We start from the raw sequence: 21,383 nt of genomic DNA, 5'->3' as shown, positions 1-21,383 counted from the left end.
GAAAAGTTCAAAGTGAAATTGAAAGGTGGAAAGGATCAATGTGTGGAGAGAGATGAAGAAATGGCAGAAATATTAAACGAATACTTCAGTTCTGTGTATGCCATCTACTCGCAGGCCTCAGGATCATACATTACATTTATGTGGACGACATACAACTAATTTTACCAATTGATGACACCATCGAAAAAACATTAAACATAGCTAACATTTACCTGGACATTATTAAGCAACTTTTAAATCAAATGGAACAAGTCAGAAATATTGAAAAAAATGAATTTTTACACTTAGAACGAAAAAATTTGGAACTAATACAAACCCCAATAATGCTTAAAAACAATCACAAAATCGAATTAGCAGAGAAGGTTCGGAACCTTGGCGTAATAATTGACCCAGAACTCAGCCTGAAACAATATGTGTCACTAAAAGTAAAAGAAGGATATGCAAAACTAATGGTGCTAAGGAAATTAAAACCTTTATTAACACGAGATAATTTTCAAACAGTACTGCAGGCTCTAATATTTGCAAGCACCGACTACTGCAATGCCCTATTTTTGGGGCTACCATACACAACCTTAAGACCACTCCAAATACTTCAGAACTCTGCCGTTAGAGTACTCACTGGCAAAAGGAAAAGAGATCACATTAATGAAACACTAGCTGAACTACACTGGCTACCCACAGAACAAAGAGTACAATATAAATCACTGTGCACAATACATAAACTAATCCATGATAATAAAGCCGAATGGCTTATCACAGCTCTGCGCGTACATGTGCCACATAGAAAGCTAAGATCGGCTAACAAAGCACTACTAACTGTACCCTCTGTCAAAACAGCAAGACTGAACCAGATCAGAGAGCGAGCTTCGTCACTGGCCGGTCCCATACTATGGAACACAATGCTGTGGGAGATAAGATTACAGAGAAACTTCAAATTATTTAAAGGAAGTTTAAAAACCTGGCTATACAAACAAGCTTTTTATAAAGAAAACGGAGATAAAGTAAGTAAAAGCAGGCAATATAACATCAGCACTCGGCATCAAGTCTTTAGTTGATTTTATTTTAATATGCACTCTTAACGTTAGATATAGAACAAGAACGAGTGACATGTAAATTACCAAGGATACATGTTTCAAATGGACAAAACATGAGATTAATTATCAAATAGCCTTTATATTGAAATTTTCTGTAACAGGAACCCTGAGGGCACTCTCTATAATTGTATAACTTTTGAAAACATACAACTCATTAGTATTTTGTGCCTTACTGTAAACTGTTGTGATGGTACATAACTTAACGACAGTATAGAAAAGATTTTAAATAAATAAATAACATTTTTAAATAAAACACCACAAATATTAAACCAGGCCCTAAAACACCAATACATCTCCTATTAGGAAAACAGAATAAACCAAGATACTATAGATCCTTACATATAAAGTGCATGCTAGCAGAATATCTAACCTTGGTCACACATGCAGGACACAGACAGATTCACAAATACAGAATAAACAGACCATAAAGTATAAATAAAAATGGAAAGCCAAAAACCAAACTGGAAACTGCAATAAACTGGATTCTGTATGCAGTACAACAATGGACAAACAGCAACATTCAAAAACCATCGTTCCAAAATAAGAGGTAGATTTCCAAAACGTACACATGCGCGTCCATGTGCACGTGCTACCCAGCATGTCCGAGACGCACATTTTTTTTTTTTGCATTGGGAGTGATGAGTGCTATTAGATTCACTCCGCGTTGGACGCGCGTTGAATATGCGCTAATCCCCTTATTGCATTAGGGGATTGATTAGCGCCTATTCTACCCGCGTCCGACTGCAGGTTAACAGTGCGCTCGACTCAGCGTGCCGTATTGCATTGGCCCCTTAACATAGTGCTGCCCAAAGGCAGGCGTTCATTTCTGCCGGCGCCGGGGAAGTGCACAGAAAAGCAGAAAAAACTGCTTTTCTGTGCACCCTCCGACTTAATATCATAGCGATATTAAGTCGGAGGCCCCAAAAGTACAAAAAAATAAAAATTTAAAGAAAAAAATTAAAAATCGGCCTGCGGCCCACGGGTCGGAAGACGGACGCTCAATTATGCCGGCTTCCGTTTTCCGAACCCGTGGCTGTCAGCGAGTTTGAGATCTGACGCCGGCAAAATTGAGCGTCGGCTGTCAAACCTGCTGACAGCTGCCGCTCCTTTTACCGTGGGCTCTAATTTGCGTAGGCCACCCTCCTGAATTGCGCGCCCAGAAGAGTGGCCTGTGCGTGCGCCGGGAGCGCGGGCGCTCGCCGGCTCTCCCGCACGTTTTTCTGTATCGGCCCGTTTGTGTTCCAGGTGTATCATTGTGTCTCAAAATCTATACTTTGTAATGAGATGCCCAGGCTGCTGCAGGATCTGGCTATTTTGAAACAAATTGCATTCTTGGCTGCCCTGGATATTGTGTGGGATTGTGTCCCATCATGAAGATCATAGCTAGTGATGACTTGCTTCATGAGCAACTGATTCACCTCTACATTGAAGCACAATGTTCAAAGGCACTGGGAATCATCCACTATACTGTGTTCTGTCTGCGTTGCAACTTGTATGTGGGTCATGTGTGCTAATACAGTAAAATTCTTACAGATTTTAAGCCTCCCATCTTCTTTTGGTCATACTTAACAATGCATGCTTTTTAAATGTACTAGTAAAATTCAGATGTTCCATTCACTTACTTAATGCTTTTTAAGTGGGTTTTTTCCTGTAGAGCACTCAGAAGGACCAGGACCCCTTCCTCCCCAATTTCATTTTTTGATAAGCTAGAGAATGAAAGGAAGAAAAGGGGACATTATTTAAGCATTATTTTAGGCTTCCCTGTGTTTGACATGCCTTTCAGTATGTCTAAAATCGCCATTTCTCATGGATGCTCTTGAAACGTATGACATAACAGGATGCTCTTAGACAATGTCAGCTTCCAAGTCTTGCAGTTACTAAAGGGTAGATAAAATCAAACAGTCTGGCAAATCCAGCGGGTATCTGCACAAATTTCCACCTGCCTTTTCTGCAAGTACTTTTTAGAAGGCGAAAAGATGGAAATAGTTGCATCCTCTGACCTAATCCCACTCTGAGAACACTTACAAAAGTGCGCAGGTAACACGTTGGTTGACATACTCATGCACTTTTACCCACGTAGACAATTATTACCTGCTGAAATGGCTTTCGTTATTGCTCTCTAAGGAAATAATATCACTGTAACAGCCAATCGGTGCAGTCCAAAGCTGTGAAATCACTTCAAGAGTAAACACTTTTATGAAGGACGGTAGGAATGAATATGATGTTATTGGATGTACAGCAGTTGTATAAATTCCAAAATGAATGATCTGGCCCACAAACCTTCATATGTGGCTCCTGCCATTTTACTTTCCTTTTACCCCAAAAATGAAATAATGCCTTCTTTTTAATGCTAACGCCTCGCTTTCCAACACCATATATCTCAAGCTCTTAGAAACAGAATTAGGGCTACACAGCTATAAAATTACATTTTTTATCATAAAAATCATCCTCATTACTGGCTGATTTTATCAACCTTGCTTAATCGTTGCCCAGTTATCTCGAATAATACATTTTACAGATCTAAAGAATTCAGTAAGTACTTTCATTGTTCAGTGTTGAAAATTACATAAAATTATTAATAAGAATGTATATGAAATTATAGGTTGCTAAAAATGTAATGATAAACTTACTTAATCTTCTCAATGGCACTGCACACATGCAACCCTTCAGCTAAGCAGACCATTCCAAATCCTGTCAGTTTTATTGATTCTAAGCTGAAATAAAACAATTATAGATTTTTTTTGCATGTTATAAAAATAGGGTAAACTGCTAGCACTATACTAGTTGAAACAAAATCATTGTAATCCTTTTTTGTTCTTATTTATATTTCATGTGGCCACAAGAAGTGTTTGAGGGGATGAACAAAAAGGGATTTATTATGCTAAAGTTTTGATTTTCCTCCCAAGGGAAACCCTTTCAGTAAAAGTTGTGTTAATGTGGGTGTGAGCAGCTTCTAGGAAAGAGGCTCATGCTGAGGGCAGAGGGTGTGACGGGTGCCCTGGGACTGACAGCCTTCTACAGCCCCCTTTGGGCAGGGTTTAGGAGAAGGTTATAAACCCCCCGGGTTATAGGGGGCTTCCTCCAGGTTGATGGAGTTAAAAGAGTAGGCAGCAGTTACTCCTTCCCAGAACTACTGCTGGAGAGAAGCAAAAGTTCAGGCGGGATACTCTCAGGCATGGTAAGTTTAAAAGTGGTGTACAGGTGCACACTGGGGCACGTGCGCTGGTGTGCGCCCAGGGACGCGGAGATTTTAGAACTTGCACGCATGTTATAAAGCAGCCTGAGTGCGTGCACATGTTCTCTAATTTTAAGTGGGCGCACGCCTAGGTGCATGAATCCCGTTTCAACTGCGTAAGTCGGGGTATTTTAAAAGTGGCGTGCATCAATTCCATGACCAGTTTAACCAGTTCGTCCACCAGTTCGCCCAGTGTTGAGCTAGGTGCTCCAAACCGCTCTGTTTTAATAGCCTGCACTTCTCCCAAAACAGCAGTTGTTTTGTTTTTACAACTTACACCTTCCCCATAACTCTGGGTGTGCTCTGGGGCACGGAAGTATTTACGTGCACCTCCCTCAGTCCTGCCCATAACGGGCCCCTTTCTGAAATTCAGTGAGTTAAGCGCATCGCAGCGGGAGATACATGCGCATCTGGGCGGCTTTTAAAATTCAGTGGGTGCGCACAAGCCCAACTTGTGTGTACATCTCCTGATTTTTGCGCGTGTCGGGTTTTTAAAATCTACCTCAAAGCAGACCTGAGAGAGACCTGGAGATCTGATAAATTGGAAAAAGAGACAGACAGGGAAGGATTAATAACTGCGATGGGAGCTAGTGGGTCCAGGAGATAAACTGTGCCTAACTGGACGCGTCACGGGTCTCGGAGGACTTCAGTACCCACGAGGAAAAGAGTGAGCCTGTCTAGAGCTGTGCTGAATATCTGTGAGGGCAAGAAGCTGGGAGAGATACAACTGCAGCTGGGGACAGACAGGACCAGGAGGGAAACAGTTCCTGCTTGGGACTAAATGCAGGCTTCGGGAGGTTTCACCCTGCAGCTGCTGGCATGATCATCCCTGGAGCTGTTCTGGACATTATGGGCCGGATTTTAAAAGTCCTACACGCGTAAATACAGAGATGTTACGCGTGCTGGGCCTATTTTAAAAAGGCCCGGCGATGCGTGTAAAGCCCCGGGACGCGTATAAGTCCCGGGGCTTGCAAAAAGGGGCGGGGCGGGCCAGTCCGGGGGTGGGGCCAGAGACCTCCAACACAGGCCGGAGGCAGGTGCAAAAGGTATGATAAAAGTTTGGGGGGGGGGTTTAGAGTAGGGCTATGGGGGGGAAAGGTTAGGGGAAGGGGTGGGAAGGTCAGGCTAGGCAGAAGGGAATGGGAGAAGGCAGCGTGGCTCGGCGCACACAAGGTACACAATTGTGCATCCCCTTGCGCGCGCCGACCCCTGATTTCATAACTTGCGCACAAATACGCCTGCACACACCCTTTTAAAATCTACCACTATGTGTAATAGAAGTGTCTGTAACTGGGGAAGAAAATACTGAAGTCGAGGGAGTTGGAGAGTGACATGCTGAATGAGAACTTTAATTTGTCCTGTATTTTTCCTGCTATTTTTCCAAATGTTTTGTTCTGAACAAATGTCAGTAAACTGTCTTTATTTTGGAGCACAAGTTTGGGTATGGACAGTCAGTTATTTCATGGAAAAGTCCTTGGCCCAGTTTTGGTCCTGCAGGTCATCCTGCCCCCAGCTCTCGGCCTGAAAGATTATTTCCTCCACCTTGGAAGAGTTACCCCAATGCTCCCCAAGGCTGGGAAGGTGACCCCCGAGTGGAGGAGGTGATATTAGTGTGACCCGACTTTGCCTGTCACTAAGCTATTGCTCTAGTTTTTAGCACAGTAGGGGGTGTGTAAGTTTTGGGACTTCTCCTTTGCCCTTATTGCTACCTTAAGGGGACTATAAAATTTCCCCCTAGCATGTGATCTGGGTCTTTGCCAACCCCAGGTGGACTGACCAGGAGGAGAGAGGGATACTCTTCTTGGTAGTAGAGGTGATTCTTTTTGCCTTTGCTGAAGGATTGAAACAAGAGGTGAAGATATAGGAGATTTTTGTACATTCCCGTAGGACTGGTTGGAGTGGTCTTGATTTAGAGAGATTAGCTTTTGTATTTTGGGGAATTTTTTCCAGCTTTTCACAGTTTTTGATGTTGGAGTTGCAATGGGGATACCCTAACCTAAGAGGGGAAGGACTACTTCATATGGATGAAGGTGCAAGAGAGCAAAGAGCTAGAACAAGGAGAGGCATGGATACGGGGACTATGGCATTACTAACACTTATTTTCCTCATGTTATTTTTGACATTCACCATCCTGGCTTGGATTTTAATTTACAAACTGAAGTAAAATGTTTTATTTGAACACCCAATTGGACTCAAAGACGTCTTCTTTTTCTTGGACTTAGGATTATTAAGAAAAGAGAGAGAGTGTGTTGGGGTGTTTATTTATGTATTCTGTGTCTGCTGGCCCCTGTCAGCCCCTTGGCACCAATCTATGCTAAGGGCCAAGGAAGTCCAGCTTCCCCCCCGCTGGAGCTATCCCCGCATCCTAACACTCAAGTTCAGCAAACCGGGGGGGGTACCGCTACATTAGCATTTAAAGCTTTTAAGCTTCTCCTACTTAGTCACTTTCACCATCACAGTGTGTGTATGTGTGTGTGTGTGTGTGTGTGTGTGTGTGCGGAGGAGGGGTTGGTCCAACAGTCACCTCCTATTCTTTTGATCTTCCAGTTCAATTTGGAACTGGCCCCTATTGGGCTAATGTGCCATGAGCTTCATTGGCAACTACCTGGTGTTGTCTCCCTTTTAATAAATTGCTCCATACCATCCAGCCCAGGCCTCATGGCAACAGTCCTTGGTCGGGCCCCCAGCATGAGTCTGGACACTAGGTGCTACAGCTGTGCAATGGCAGAGACTCACTCTCTCTCTCTCTCCCCTCCACAGCATCCACAACCCTGGCAGCCCAGGCAGCAAAAGTCAGGACAGTCTGGTCACCACTGGAATAGAAGAACTTCCAAACTTCCAAAACTAATAGCCAAGATGGGGTAGTTGCATTTCTACAGAACACAAGCTTGTTCTGCTGCTGCAGACAGAAGGACAAAGAGAAAATGCAGCTCTTTCCTACTCCCTGTTTTTAACCAGAGCACTCTCTTTGAGAGTTCATCTGAAACAAGACTGGAGATCAGACTCAAAAGGCCGGGAGAATGAAACATCACAAGAGCATATGCTTTCCACATTATGTCATTGTAAACCAACTGGTGATTTGATGCCTACTTGTGAATCCTGGATCACATTTGTAGTGATCTGCCCCTTCCAAACAGCCTTTGTGTTATGAAAATCCAGTCAGCCTGGGATCAGAGGGGGGTTCAAACTAAAAACAATATTGTATCCATCATTAATTAAAACCTATTTAAAAAAAAAGCATTTTCTCTGTACTCAAGTGTTTTCAGGGCTGGGCGAGAAGAAAGGATGTCCGATAAACACTTCGCACCATCATCTCCAAAGGCATTATGAGACAAGCTAAAAAGAGAAATCCATAAATATAAATTAGGATTAACATTTCTCTTGAAATTCAGTGACAAGAGACATGATATCATTAGGACATGACAACACAGGGTGAATATTTCTTTTTTGAGCAGGAAGTTTCTTCTGCTCCTATGGCCTTCCAGCTCAGTTGGAATCAGGGTGGGGCTCTGGGGCCATGAGCCTTCATTCACAATTATCCGGGAATTATTTCTCCTAATTTTTTCAGCTCCCTCCCAACTTACTTACTACAGTATGAACTTACCAAAATTTGTGTAAATCAGTCTGGAAATTGAACTCTTTTCCCATCTCCATCCACAAGTGAACATTTTTCATCTAGGTAACTTTTAGGTTAGCAGGCTCATGTACTGCTTTGATATACTGCTCATTAATCTCCCATACAAATAATTAAGCTCTTAAAACGATTTCCTATGATCTCTGATGATTCTTCTATTCAATGACTTACCTCAGTTCCACCAGTTGGGTGCATCTTATAATGATACTTCTCAAAATGGGAAGATTTTCTGCTTCTAGTGCACACTGGTTAAGTCTGAAGAATTGAAATATAATCGGCTCTATAAATACGCATCAACAAACAAGTCAAAGGGAAGACAATTTTCAGGTGAGAGCCAGGTACACATGCAAAGTAACTAGAAAGAAAAGAGCCCTGTGAGACAGACTTACAAAACAAACAGGATTATGGGGTGCAGTCTTCTCACAGGTCTCCAGCACCTAGCCCCTATTATAGGTCTAAAGGACTCAAAGATTTCTTACCAGAGACTATAAGTCCACACCAGGGGATACAGACGCTAACAGAGGAAAAGTAGGCGGTAGTAAGTTTGCCCACACCCCAATGGGTGGTGGCCTAAAGATTCATAAAAGCAAGAACTCAGAATGTTCTGGGGTTCTCTAGAGTGGATCCAATGTTCCAAGAGGGAGCTTTTACATTAGCCAAGGAGTAACTTCCTGGAACATTCCATGAGAGGGGGTCCAGCAGGAATCTGGGAAGGAGTCCTAGATTGAAGGAGTATAGGAAGCTCCTTGCTCTTTTGAGGATTTTCTTTTTCAAGTGAATTGTAGAAGGGGCAGTGGGGTTTACATAAGGAACAAAAGAACTGAAACAATACATCAAAGCGGCATGGGGGGGGATATGCCTATTTATTTTATTTATTTATTTATTTAAAAACTTTTATATACCGGTATTAGTATGCATACATCATACCGGTTTACAATGTAACTTTAAAGGTAGAAATTACAATGAACAGGGAGGGCGAACAAGGAGGAGTATACAAAGAGCAGGAGGTGGAGGAATTAAAGCAATAAATAAAATATATATGTGTATTAAATAAACTGTATATGATATTGTACACTGAAATTTGCTATGTTATCATACCAACGAGAAATTTGCTTCCCAAACTATGGATCAACTTTTCAAATTCTGTACCCTTATTAATGACCTTTAAAATATGCCAGTAACTAAGAGGTCGATATTTGGTACCACTTAGCTGGATTAGGAAGGACTTATTCAACTAAGTGTTGGTGGTTGAATATCTAGCTGCGATAAGTGGCCACCATTTATATGGATAAGTACTTATCCAGCTAAGTGGTGAGCGGGAAATTGGCGTTTTGGGGATCTGATCAACTGAATTTGTTTTTACATAGTAGACCTAGAGCCAACCAATAATGTGGAATATGTATGGAGGGGTTTCTTTTGTTATTTAGGAACGTTGATGTATTTTGATTGATTCTTTGATTTATTATTCCTGATGAAGTTATGGTTCCCTCCTACTGAGATCTAATATATATTGAACAGAGTTTGTTTGTTTTATCTTTTTTAAATGTTTCCTTTATCTACTGTAGTTATGTATAACTCCTTTCCCATCTCTGATACTGTAGAAGTTTCCCTTAAAAACAATTTTGTAATTTGATTAAAATTAATAAATACAATTTTAAAAAAAGAAATAGTAATGTGGCTGTTGTCTGAATATCCAGCCTTCTAAATCCCCATAGCCTTTCTGACCACCAGCCTGCTTCACTGACTTGGTGAACATGAGGAATGTGTAGCTTGCCAGACTGATCCAGCGACATAAACACTTGTGTGTGTTTTCTAGGACTTCTAGCTATTACTGTATTGTAGTCTGCCAGACAGACCCAGCTGCTAGTTAATTCTATCTTCATATTTAGTTCCTTTTCACTGGTAAGTCAAGAAATATAAAGCCTATTTTGAATGGCTACCTTAAAACAGAAGAAATACAGCTGAATAATTCACAGAATACATTCACTGCAAGCACAATTTGAGAGTACAGCGAGCTGGAGGGAATCAGTTTCAGTGAAATGATGAAATCTTAAGGAAGATAATCTTAAGAAAATATAAATCTTCAGAAAATAAAATTGCAGATAAACCTAAAAATTTTCCAGAAAATTTGCAAACACATTTCTGTTAAAAATTGGCCCAGTTAAAGCAAATTTGAGGGGTATCAATGGAAATCTGTGTGGATTTGGCAAAGATCTGCATCAGAAATCCAGCATATTTTGGTGGGCATCTCAGCAAAATCCACAGAATCAAACAGGCAGGAGTCTGGCAGGTTCTATTCCATTGAGAAAAAAAATCTGTCCTGGACATTTTATCCTTAAACATTTCCTTCATAGAAAATGATTGGCACTTTACAGTATACAACCAGCTGTATTTTCCTAAACATAAAGCAGACAAAAGCACTTCCTACCTGATAGATTTTACTGTAGAAAAACTTGAAAGATCTCTGAAAAATATTTAAAGATTATGTTTAGAACTAGTCTAAAAGAATTACTAAATGTTATATACAAAATTATTTTATTGCATTGTCTTGGGTGGCAAACTGCAATCCTGGTGGGCAAACCGGTCAGGTTTTTGGGATATTCTTAATGGATATTCATGAGATATAGTTGTATGCACTGCCACCATTGTATGCAAATATATCTCATGCATATTCATTAGGGATATCCTGAAACCCAGACTGGTTTGAGGCCCTTTGGATTTGTAGTTTGATATCCTTGCTTTAAAATATATTGTTAACAATGTTAATTTTATAATAATACATGGAGTCATTTCACATCAGAGAGTGAAAACAGTCTATAATTTTCAGGAGTGCTAGCCATAATGGCTCATAATTCTTTGGTTCTTTAAGGTTTTGGTGTGCCAACATATCACTTTAGAAAAAAACAGAACATTATCCATGAAGGCACTGATGAAGCTAGCAGTTTCTGAAGACTGCATTCTTAACAATTATTTATAACATTTTTTTGCAATGCATGTTCCAAAACATAATCTTCAAAGCACTAGCAGGGATATGAACGCATAAATAAATAATGAAGAAAATAAATAATAGAAAGAAAAGTCCTTGATTCTTTAGTTTTCTATTTGAAGAAATACTTTCATGTTTTCATTAATAGGATTCTAGATTTTATGAAACATTTTGGGGCCAATGTTCAGCCGTGGAGCAGCTATTTAAGGGGGTTATTTTCCAACTCGCGTTATGGCGTTTTTGCATGCGAAAAATGCCTTAATGCATGCAGAAAGCACCATAATGCATGGTGCGATGCTAATTTTTAAAAGGGAAGGAGTCGGGGGCAGGATTTTTGTAAAAGTGGGCTGGCTTTACGAAGGCATAACGCATGATATCGCACAATTTTAATGCCAAAAATAACTACACCTTTTTCATTGGTGTTCAGTTGTGCAATATATCCATAATGCAAATTGTGATTTTTTTTGTAAATTGTGTTTTGGGCATTTTTAGGCTGGGGAGGGGCCTGAGATGTGAGAGGAGAGAGAGAAGAGAAGAGAAAAGAAGAGAAGGGAAGAGGAGAGGAAGAGAGAGAGTGAGCTTCTCGGGGTGGCACCATAGTAAGCAGTTATTTATGCTACTATAGAAGGCCCACCTAGTAAACTCAAGGTGAGTGTTAGGTAATAGTATAGGGGTTAGGGTCCACTTTGACATGCAAAGTGGACATACGAATAGAACACTACACTCTTGTGAAGATTTGATGTCCTTTGGAGTGAGGAAACTCATACAACAATGACATTTGTACAGTGTTCTCTCAACCTAGCTTGATGGACTCTACCTGGGTAACATCAAGCTAGGATAAGAGAACATTGTACAAATCTCATCGTTGTGTGAGTTTCATAAGAACATAAGAAATTGCCATGCTGGGTCAGACCAAGGGTCCATCAAGCCCAGCATCCTGTTTCCAACAGAGGCCAAAACCAGGCATCAAGAACCTGGCAATTACCCAAACACTAAGAAGATCCCATGCTACTGATGCAATTAATAGCAGTGGCTATTCCCTAAGTAAAATTGATTAATAGCCATTAATGGACTTCTCCTCCAAGAACGTATCCAAACCTTTTTTGAACCCAGCTACACTAACTGCACTAACCACATCCTCTGGCAACAAATTCCAGTGCTTTATTGTGCGTTGAGTGAAAAAGAATTTTCTCCGATTAGTCTTAAATGTGCTACTTGCTAACTTCATGGAATGCCCCCTAGTCCTTCTATTATTCGAAAGTGAAAATAACCGAGTCACATCTACTCGTTCAAGACCTCTCATGATCTTAAAGACCTATCATATCCCCCCTCAGCCGTCTCTTCTCCAAGCTCAACAGCCCTAATCTCTTCAGCCTTTCCTCATAGGGAAGCTGTTCCATCCCCTTTATCATTTTGGTTGCCCTTCTCTGTACCTTCTCCATCGCAACTATATCTTTTTTGAGATGCGGCGACCAGAATTGTACACAGTATTCAAGGTGTGGTCTCACCATGGAGCGATATAGAGGCATTATGACATTTTCCGTTCACTCCGAAGGACATCAAATCTTCATAAGAGTGCACTGTTCTATTCGTACGTCTCACTCTGCATGTCAAAGTGGCCCCCACACTATTTCCTAAACCTCACCTCGAGTTACTAGGTGGGCCTCCTTTAGTAGCATAAATAGCTAACTATTACAGGGGTCTTATAGATAGGTGTTCTCTCTCATACTTATCTGGCTAACTTTAAGACAGCCCTACAGTGTGACTAAAGTTGGCCTCCTACCCACCCCTGATTTATGCAGCTACTTTCTAGCCATATATGGCAATGAATATTACAATAACTTTTCAGTTATCCACCTAAATTTATTTATTTATTTATTTTTATTTTTTCTATACCGACATTCCTGTAAAATATACAAATCATATCGGTTAACAGTGTAACGTTAACAATCGCTCGGAGGCGGTACAAGGAACATAGGTTACAGTTAACAAAAGAAAAACGGTCCAAAAACTACTCAAAAACATAATGTAAAATAAAACATAATAAATAATAATATAACTCTACTCGATATATCATAAGATATAATGAACTATAATAGAAATGCAAAGCAGACCTCAAGTATCATCTCTGAAACAGCAGAGATGGTAGTTAGAGCAAATAGAGCAAAGAGAAGAAATTGAGAGGTGGGCTAAGGAGTCCGAATGTGAATATTAATTGAGAGGGTGCAGATACAGGAGAGAGAAATTAGGTGTCCATAAAAGCTTGGCTAAACAGCCATGTTTTCAGTCTCTTTTTGAAAGTGGAATGACAGGGTTCTTGTCTGAGGTCAGGAGGTAGTGCATTCCAATGATGAGGTCCTGATTTATTTATTTATTTATTTATTTATTTATTTATTTAAGGGTTTTTATATACCGCAGTACGTAAAGAAATACATCACCGCGGTTTACATTTAACAATAACTTAGCAACAGGCTTTACATGTCGATATGGCGCGTTTACTAAGGGAGGTTTTGGCTTGGGGGGCATACAAAGTGTCTTTATAGGCACTCCTGATAGGTCTGGAGGAGGTGTGCGGTTTTAATTGAGTGGATGTGTGAAGGGTAGTGAGGACATGGATAGCTTTATGAATGATCGTGAGTACCTTGAAGAGGATCCTGTATTTGATGGGTAGCCAATGTAGGTTCTGAAGAGTAGGGGTAATGTGATCCCTTTTCTTGGTGTTGGTGAGAAGTCTGGCAGCGGAGCTTTGAACCATCTGAAGGGGTTTTAGGGAGTTGGCTGGTAGGCCAAGTAGTAGGGAGTTGCAACAGTCTAGTTTCGACAGGATTAGTGATTGAAGTACCAGTCTAAAATCATGGAAGTGAAGAAGCGGTTTAAGGTTTCTGAGGACTTGGAGTTTGAAGAAGCATTCCTTGGTGGTGTTGTTCACTAACTTCTTGAGGTTGAACTGGTTATCCAGAGTGACGCCTAAGTCTCTGACAAAAGGAGAGTGTTTAAAGGATAAGTTGGCTGCTTGTGATAGAGAGGGGTTGGAGGCGGTGTCCTCTCTCGAGATGATAAGAATCTCCGTCTTGTTGGTAATCAAAACCAGATTGAGGGTGGAGAGTAGGTGGTTAATTGATTGGAGACAGTAATTCCAGTAGTTTAAGGTTTTTTGTAAGGATTCTGTGATTGGAATGAGTATTTGTACGTCATCTGCATACAAATAGTGAGATAGGTTTAGCTTTGAAAGGAGGTGGCAGAGCGGGAGAAGGTAAATGTTGAAGAGGGTGGGTGATAGGGAGGATCCCTGTGGAACGCCCAGATTAGAGAGGACAGCGGGGGATTCTTTATTGTTGATCCTAACTTTAAAGCACCTGTTGGACAAAAAGGATCTGAACCAGCTGAGTGCAGATCCCTTGATGCCAATGTCTGTTAATCGATCTAGGAGAATTGCATGATTCACCGTATCGAAGGCGGCAGAAAAATCGAGAAGGGCAAGTAGGTAAGTTTGACCATTTTCCATGTTTGTTAGGATGTTGTCCGCAAGTGAAATAAGAAGGGTTTCTGTGCTTAACGTCTTCCGAATTCCATGTTGAGAGGGAGACAGAATGTGATGTTCCTCAAGGTAATCCGATAACTGTTTGTTAATTATTTTTTCCATAATTTTAGCAATCATGGGCAGGTTGGCTATTGGGCGGAAGTTGGATGGGTCCGTAGGAGACAAGTTGGGCTTTTTTAAGATGGGTTTAAGGATGGTGATCTTAAGTTGGTCGGGCACCAGTCCTTGGGCTAAGGAGAGGTTGATAATTTCAGAGATTGGCTTTGAGATGGTGTTTGGGATGCTAAGGAGTAGGTTTGTCGGTATTGGATCGGCAGGGTGGAGCGCTGGTTTCAGTTTTTTGATGATATTTTCAATTTCCATCGATGAGGTCGGTTCGAAGGCATCAAGCATTGGTTTCTGTTGAGTCGGGGAGGTGAAGATGAGAGTTGAGGGAGGTGTAGTAGGGGAGATGAGTGCGAAGGTTAAGTTGGAGATTTTTTTCTCAAAGTAGATCGAGAGTTCTGTGGCTTTGTCTAGTGCTAGGTCATCAGGAATGATGGGTGGTGCAGCCATGTTGACTTTCAAAATGATATTTTGAAATATCATGTTGACTTTCAAAATGATATTCAAAATGACTTTTGAATATCCACCTCACTGATTTTAAATGTTTTTTTTTATTTAATGGCCCTGAAGTTTCCTCTAACTCCTTTGAAAATGGATTCTGTTGAAGCTACAAGTCTTCATCTACAACTACTCAGGGTTTCCCTCCTGTTTTTATATCCCCTCCCAATTCAGCCCAGACAGAGCAGCAGCAATCACTGGCTAAACGCCACAGAACATGGCTCTCTATGGACCTTGAGTCTGGTAACTAGGTGTTGCCACTGAGCAATGGCCTCTACTCCATTTCCCCCAAGGGCTGTGAACACTGGCTCCCCAGCCAGCCCAGGGATGCAGAGCCATGTCCTGGGAATCAAAGCCAAGCCCTCTGCATGGCCACTCTGCCACCAGGCTGCCTCAGTGTATGTCCTGTTTGATTACATCCCAGAGGATCTTGTCTTATATTGCTTTTTGACTAATGTCAGTGTTGTCTGTAATCTGCTTAGTACATAAATGGGCCATAAGAATTTTTAAAATAACAACAATAATATTATATCATAATTCTATCACTACTGCAGTACTTCTCTGACATGTTAGGTGCCTGGAAATATGGAATTATTTTGCTGTGCTGACAAATGTCTTCTGAGGGAAGCAAAAATCATGTTAACCAGTTTGTCAAAATTGATTTAGAATTAGAAAAAAAAAACAGTTAAGCAAATAAATATTCTGGAACCTCTTGCTTGGTTATTACAGTCTTTAATAACATAATATTTCAAAAAGATTTAATCTTTCTCAATGAAAATTTAAAACTGGTAAAGATCAGCTAGCTTCAACAGAGGGGTACTCTTGATCTCACCTCGTTATTAGAGATGCTGCAGAGTCAGAGGTACAAGAAGTGAGATTTCCTGTCCTTATTACGGCTCTCTTTTTAATCACTCTAGAATTAAGGAAGAAAAAGAATTTAAGAAAGAAAGGCTTTGGTATTAGTCATGTTATCATTATAGAACTAAAAAAATATACACCAAAAAGAACAGTATCAACTTTATCAATTTACAATAACATACCGGTACTCAATAATAAATCTCTTCAATACCACTTTATTCACAGCAATCTTAATGTATTTAAACAATACCAAAGAGGAGATATCATAAAAACACTTCTTAATCTATCTAAAACCCCTCTCATACATTCCAGCATCCATACTCTCATACACACATACATATTCTAATATCATAACTCAAGCAAAAAATGCCCTATCAATATTCTTAATCTATACATGGGAGGATCTATATCGGGTTGCTTTTCAGAGATGATGAGATCCATTGGAAATGTTTAGTTGTGAAAAACCGAGAGTTATGCTTTTGGCAACTCACATCTGAAGATGAGGTGACTTGAGCACATAAGGAAACCAGATTGGGAGTTCTAATGTTTAAATATTTTGAAGATCGACAGACGTGATTATTTATAGCATTTTCGAGTTGATGAGCTGGGAAGAATACATTAGAACTTTATCTCTTTTGTGCTAAAACCTCAAGACATCATTTCCCACTTGGGGTCATTAAGAAGACTGCGTATTAAGTAGATCTTGAGCCTCTTGGAAGATACTCCATAAGTTAAGTATAAGTCTGCTCATAGTATGCAGAAACAGCTTGGAAGAATATAAGAACACCAAATGTCGTTTGTGCTAAAAACACTTTGTTATTAATATTATGGGATTGTAGCAATTTTCAAGAGCCATTTACTCAAGTAAAGTGCACTCACATAAGTAAATCCTATGGCATATATTGTAACAATTTTCAAAAGCCCACTTACTCGAGAAATGTGCATTTACTCGAGTAAATGCCTTTCAAAATCCGGCCCATTGTGAACATGGGAAATCATGCTTTAGTGTCCAGTTTTCTATGAATATAGGTTAATTTTTGTGGCCTATTAGGGTAGAATTTACACCAATTTTGAAAACACACTTAGGCCTGGATTTATCAAAATGCACTAAATATCACATGTGATAGGAAAAGGGGTGTGTTTTATGGTAATAGGCAGTTTATCACAATTTGTTGTATTTCCTACATACAACCACCGGGGGGGGGGGGAAGGGGGAGGGAGCGAGAGCCTATCCATAATGGTCTCACACTAGATAGGTATTTATAACTCTATAGGAGGCCTACCTAGTCACTCAGGTGAGATTTAGGTATTAGTGTAGGGGTTACGGTCCACTTTGACATTCAAAGTGAGACATACGAACAGAACAGTGCTCTCTTGTGAAGATTTGATGACCTTCGGAGTGAGGAAACTCACCCAAAGATGAGATTTATGCAATGTTCTCTCAACCTAGCTTGAGTCCATCTGGTATATCACAGGATGGAAGGTATGCCAAGACCACAGTTTAAATCAAGAGTGAGAGACCCAAATGATATACATTGCTTAACAGTGAGGAAAAGTGAAAATTTGTCCTGAATAAAGACTATGGAAGCAGTACCTGAACTAGATCTTCCATGCAAAACATGCACAACCTTGAACAAGATATGACCCGGGCAAGGAAGGTTTGCCTATCTATTACACCGAAGGAAATATAAATCAAGTTCTAGTTGCTATTGTAGTAATGAAAGCCAAACGATGGAACATATTGTGAAAGATCACCTCTTTTAGTCTTTTCTAGGGCACATGGCCAACATCCAGGCAGTCAAGCCAGATGCCATCATTTGGATCCAAAATGTTTACATTGATAATTAGAAACAAAGAACATGATGATGGCAGACGAAGACCATTCAACCCATCCAAGCAACTCATCCACATCTCATGCTTAGATTTATAGTCCCTTCCTTTCCCTCAGAGATCCTCTGTGCTTATCCCATGTTTTCTTGAATTCTGATATTTTCTTATCTCTGACACTTTCACAGGGAGGCTGTTCCATGAGTCCACCACTCTTTCCATTACAAAATATTTCCTTAGATTATTACTGAGTCTACCCTCTTTCACTCTCATCCCATTACCCGGATCCTCTTTTCCTTTGTAGTTATTCCTTGGAGGTATTTAAATGTCCTTATCATATCTCCCCTTACCTTCTTTTCCTCCACAGAATATATATTTAAGTCCTCCAGGGCATACATATTTAAGTTTCTCGTACAACATCTTTCAAGAAATTATTGAAGATCTATTTGTTTCAATTGACTTTTGAAAATGGAATGCTTATCTCAGAGTACTTCTGTTTGGCACTATGCTGCTTGAATGAGTATGAATTGAAAATGAGAACTGTACGATTATGATGTATCAATAAACCATTATTTCATTCAACATCATAAATACAAGCTGAACCAAAGAAAAACATTTTTGAAAAAATTAAGTAAAGCTGAGATCATGCTATAGCGTTATGCTATGGGACAGACTTTATAAATACACCGTAACAATGTTGTACTCCTGAAGAAGCCCACGAAACACGGATCGTGTCGGGTCAGGCCGGTGTTGGAAAAAAGCTGTCACCACTTATGCTACGCAAAACGATAAGTGTCTTGTCTCTATAAATTACACAATATAAAAATGAAAAAATGAAAATAATGCAAAACCTAGAATGTGGATACCAATGATTATAAATAAGGCCAATTGCGTTAAACCAGTTTTTTTAATATACTGGTTAACGGTGTGTATGTTTGACACTTGTTGTGAGCATTCTCTGATAAATATTGAGAAGCTCAATTGTTATATGAGGTATCACATTCTTGATATTTTTCAAAAAAGTTTTTCCTTGGTTCAGCTTGTATTTATGATGTTGCATGAAATAATAGCATGTATGAGTATGTCAAGTCATTGTAATTTTTTATGTTTTTATTTGATATGTTTGCTTTTATTCTAAACTGCTTTGAACATTATCTATTGTGGTATATACATATTTTAAATAAATAAATGAGGCTGTCACCATACGCTGCCACTGCTGTACAACAATAGATCATCGTGCTATGTATCTATTTAGCATGCATGGACATGGTAAATTGAACTGTGCCTTCATTGATGCATTTTTAACCCTGCATTAGGGGGCTTTGTATGCTGCATTGTTTTTAACACATGTAGAAGGCATGATTACCCCATGTTAACAATAGCTCATCCTTAGTACCCAGGCCCTGAACAAACATTCTATCAACCAGCCCTGCTGACATTTCCTCTCTGTGTTGTAAGCATTACTATTATAATGAATTTAAGAGGGTGCTCCATAGGTACATTATATAACAAAGTGCTGCCTATAGGTGCTTACTGCAGGTATAATGTGCCGTACCATTTCTTGTTCAAGAGTTTGGTTAAAAGCATTATAAAACTATAAAATAAATAAATACTACAGATGATTTTGAGATGATGGAACAAATTGTTTCCCTATACTAAGTATCCTAGTGCTCTCACACAAACCTGCACATGCTAACATTTTTAAGCAAGACTAATAGTTGGATTATTAAAAATATTAACTTGTCGCCTTCTTGGTCCTAAGACATTTTCTTGCTTTCTTGGTCTTCCCATTTTTGTTTGCTGTGATATATTTTATTTCTTTTGTTTATATCCAACATTTTCCTCCTGATCCCTTGGGGGGTCCCAGCTCAAATGGAACTCACATTCTCTACTCGAACTACTGCAATGAGTCTTCATTACCAGCTGCTTGTGGTTTTTAACCTGTCTCCTATTTAGAGGAACCATTGCAACAACTGTCCTCGACTAGGGCCGCAGACATCAGCTCCCTCCAGAATGCGATATGTGCGCAGCTGGAATCTGGCCACCAGGTTCACCATTGTGTGCAATGGCTGGGCCTCCCTCCCCTACCCCTTCTCAGGGGCTGGAAATGCTGCTTCTGCAGAATGGCCAGCACGAGGAACAGAGGCTGAGCTCAAGAATCAAATCCAGATCCCATCCAAGGTTCTCAAAATTTGGTTCACCATTGGAAATCCAGCCCTCAATATCTGCAGCTTTAGGTCCAGGCTCAGTCATCGCAAGTTCAGTCTGGCATTATCTATGTGAAAATACTGTACAAACGGGTGTAACTTTCTGATATAGAATGATAATGAGTAAATTTGTCCCTCTTCCACCTAGGAATCAAAATTATATTGACGGAGGCAAACCTCTCTCTTTTCTGTATGGCATAAAAATACGTGTAACAAGTATTCTGTACCTACTTACCTGATTTCTGTAATATTCCCAAATGCATGAATATTCAGATTCAGAAAGGTAATGACATTTGTACCATGCATCCATGGCTCTTCTATACTGCAATGTAAAAAGTATTCAATATAGCAAGTGACATTCCATTTTTCATGTAATAAATTCATATTGCTCTGTTCACACTGTTTTCCACTTTACTTCTAAAGATTCTACTCAGTGCCTTTCCTCAGGTGCAAGCGTAGTGCTAGTAATGTTTTATGAGTCATTAAGTCTCATGGAGTTTTTTGTGATGCTTTATTAGTGAATGTGTTATCAGCACTGATATACTAGCTCTGACTTTCCTATAGCCTTCCCAATATTAACCAACAGGAAATCCAGAGTTGGAAAATAAAATTCTACAACGTGTCATTCAGATATATTTTATTTTTGATACACAGTAAAATTCAATTTTATACTGTCACTTTAGAACATTTTCAACTATGCTTTTCTGTACTTCCTCCTCGTGGTGATATTAAGTTCAGAGGGACCAAAAAGTTAAAAAAAATAAATGTGTGCCAATGGTCAGGTTAGGAAAAGGGACACTCAATTAACGAGCATCCACTTTCCTAACCCGTGGCTGTGCACAGGTTAGGAAAACAGATGCTCATCAGGAGAGGTGGCTGGGCGCGTGTTAGGAAAGCGGGCACTCAACACTGAGCGCCCATTTCCCACATAGATTTATTGCATCGGCCCTGCTGCGTATTGGGAGCAGCAGTAATGGGAGAACTCTAGCTGTCATGTGCAGCAGCCACGGTAGCTAACTGATCTGCTGCCCACACCACACCAGCTCTTCTCTTGCACTTATATATAAAGCCCACTGTGATGCATTTATGTGTCTCCACCCCCTCTCTCTCCCTTTGTTTTAAAATTTGGAAGAGAGACTGATAGGGCTTTCAGTGGTTCCCTAGATCTTCTTTTGCCTTGTGCGTCCTCTCCATGTCTGCAATGCCTGCTCCGTGGAAGCTGGTGTGCCACACATTTTTGTAAACGTAGGTGTGCCTTGGGCTTGAGAAGGTTGGGAAACACTGGTCTATGCTTCAAAGAGTTGTGATTTTTTTTTTTTTAATATTCTGCTTTTTTCACACTTTTTTCAGCATTTCAAAGCAGATTACATTCAAGTACTGTGATGAACTGCTACAGAC

The 21,383-nt window shown here is 40.1% G+C and overlaps 1 protein-coding gene across 1 annotated transcript in view; it reads right to left on the bottom strand.

The window, feature by feature from the left end:
* LOC115095272 (protein NLRC5-like) overlaps window positions 1-21,383 on the bottom strand; it is a 243,503-nt gene that overhangs the window by 78,281 nt on the left and 143,839 nt on the right. The window contains exons 28-34 of the mRNA XM_029608725.1: window positions 20,221-20,307; window positions 15,926-16,006; window positions 10,392-10,427; window positions 8,135-8,218; window positions 7,582-7,665; window positions 3,725-3,808; window positions 2,717-2,800 (exon numbers count right to left, since the gene is read on the bottom strand). Coding sequence (XP_029464585.1) covers window positions 2,717-2,800; window positions 3,725-3,808; window positions 7,582-7,665; window positions 8,135-8,218; window positions 10,392-10,427; window positions 15,926-16,006; window positions 20,221-20,307 — 540 coding nt within the window. The remainder of the gene's footprint in view (window positions 1-2,716; window positions 2,801-3,724; window positions 3,809-7,581; window positions 7,666-8,134; window positions 8,219-10,391; window positions 10,428-15,925; window positions 16,007-20,220; window positions 20,308-21,383) is intronic.

This window comes from Rhinatrema bivittatum, chromosome 7, assembly GCF_901001135.1.
Source record: "Rhinatrema bivittatum chromosome 7, aRhiBiv1.1, whole genome shotgun sequence".
Lineage (NCBI taxonomy): Eukaryota > Metazoa > Chordata > Amphibia > Gymnophiona > Rhinatrematidae > Rhinatrema > Rhinatrema bivittatum.
This window is presented reverse-complemented; position numbering and strand designations above follow the sequence as displayed.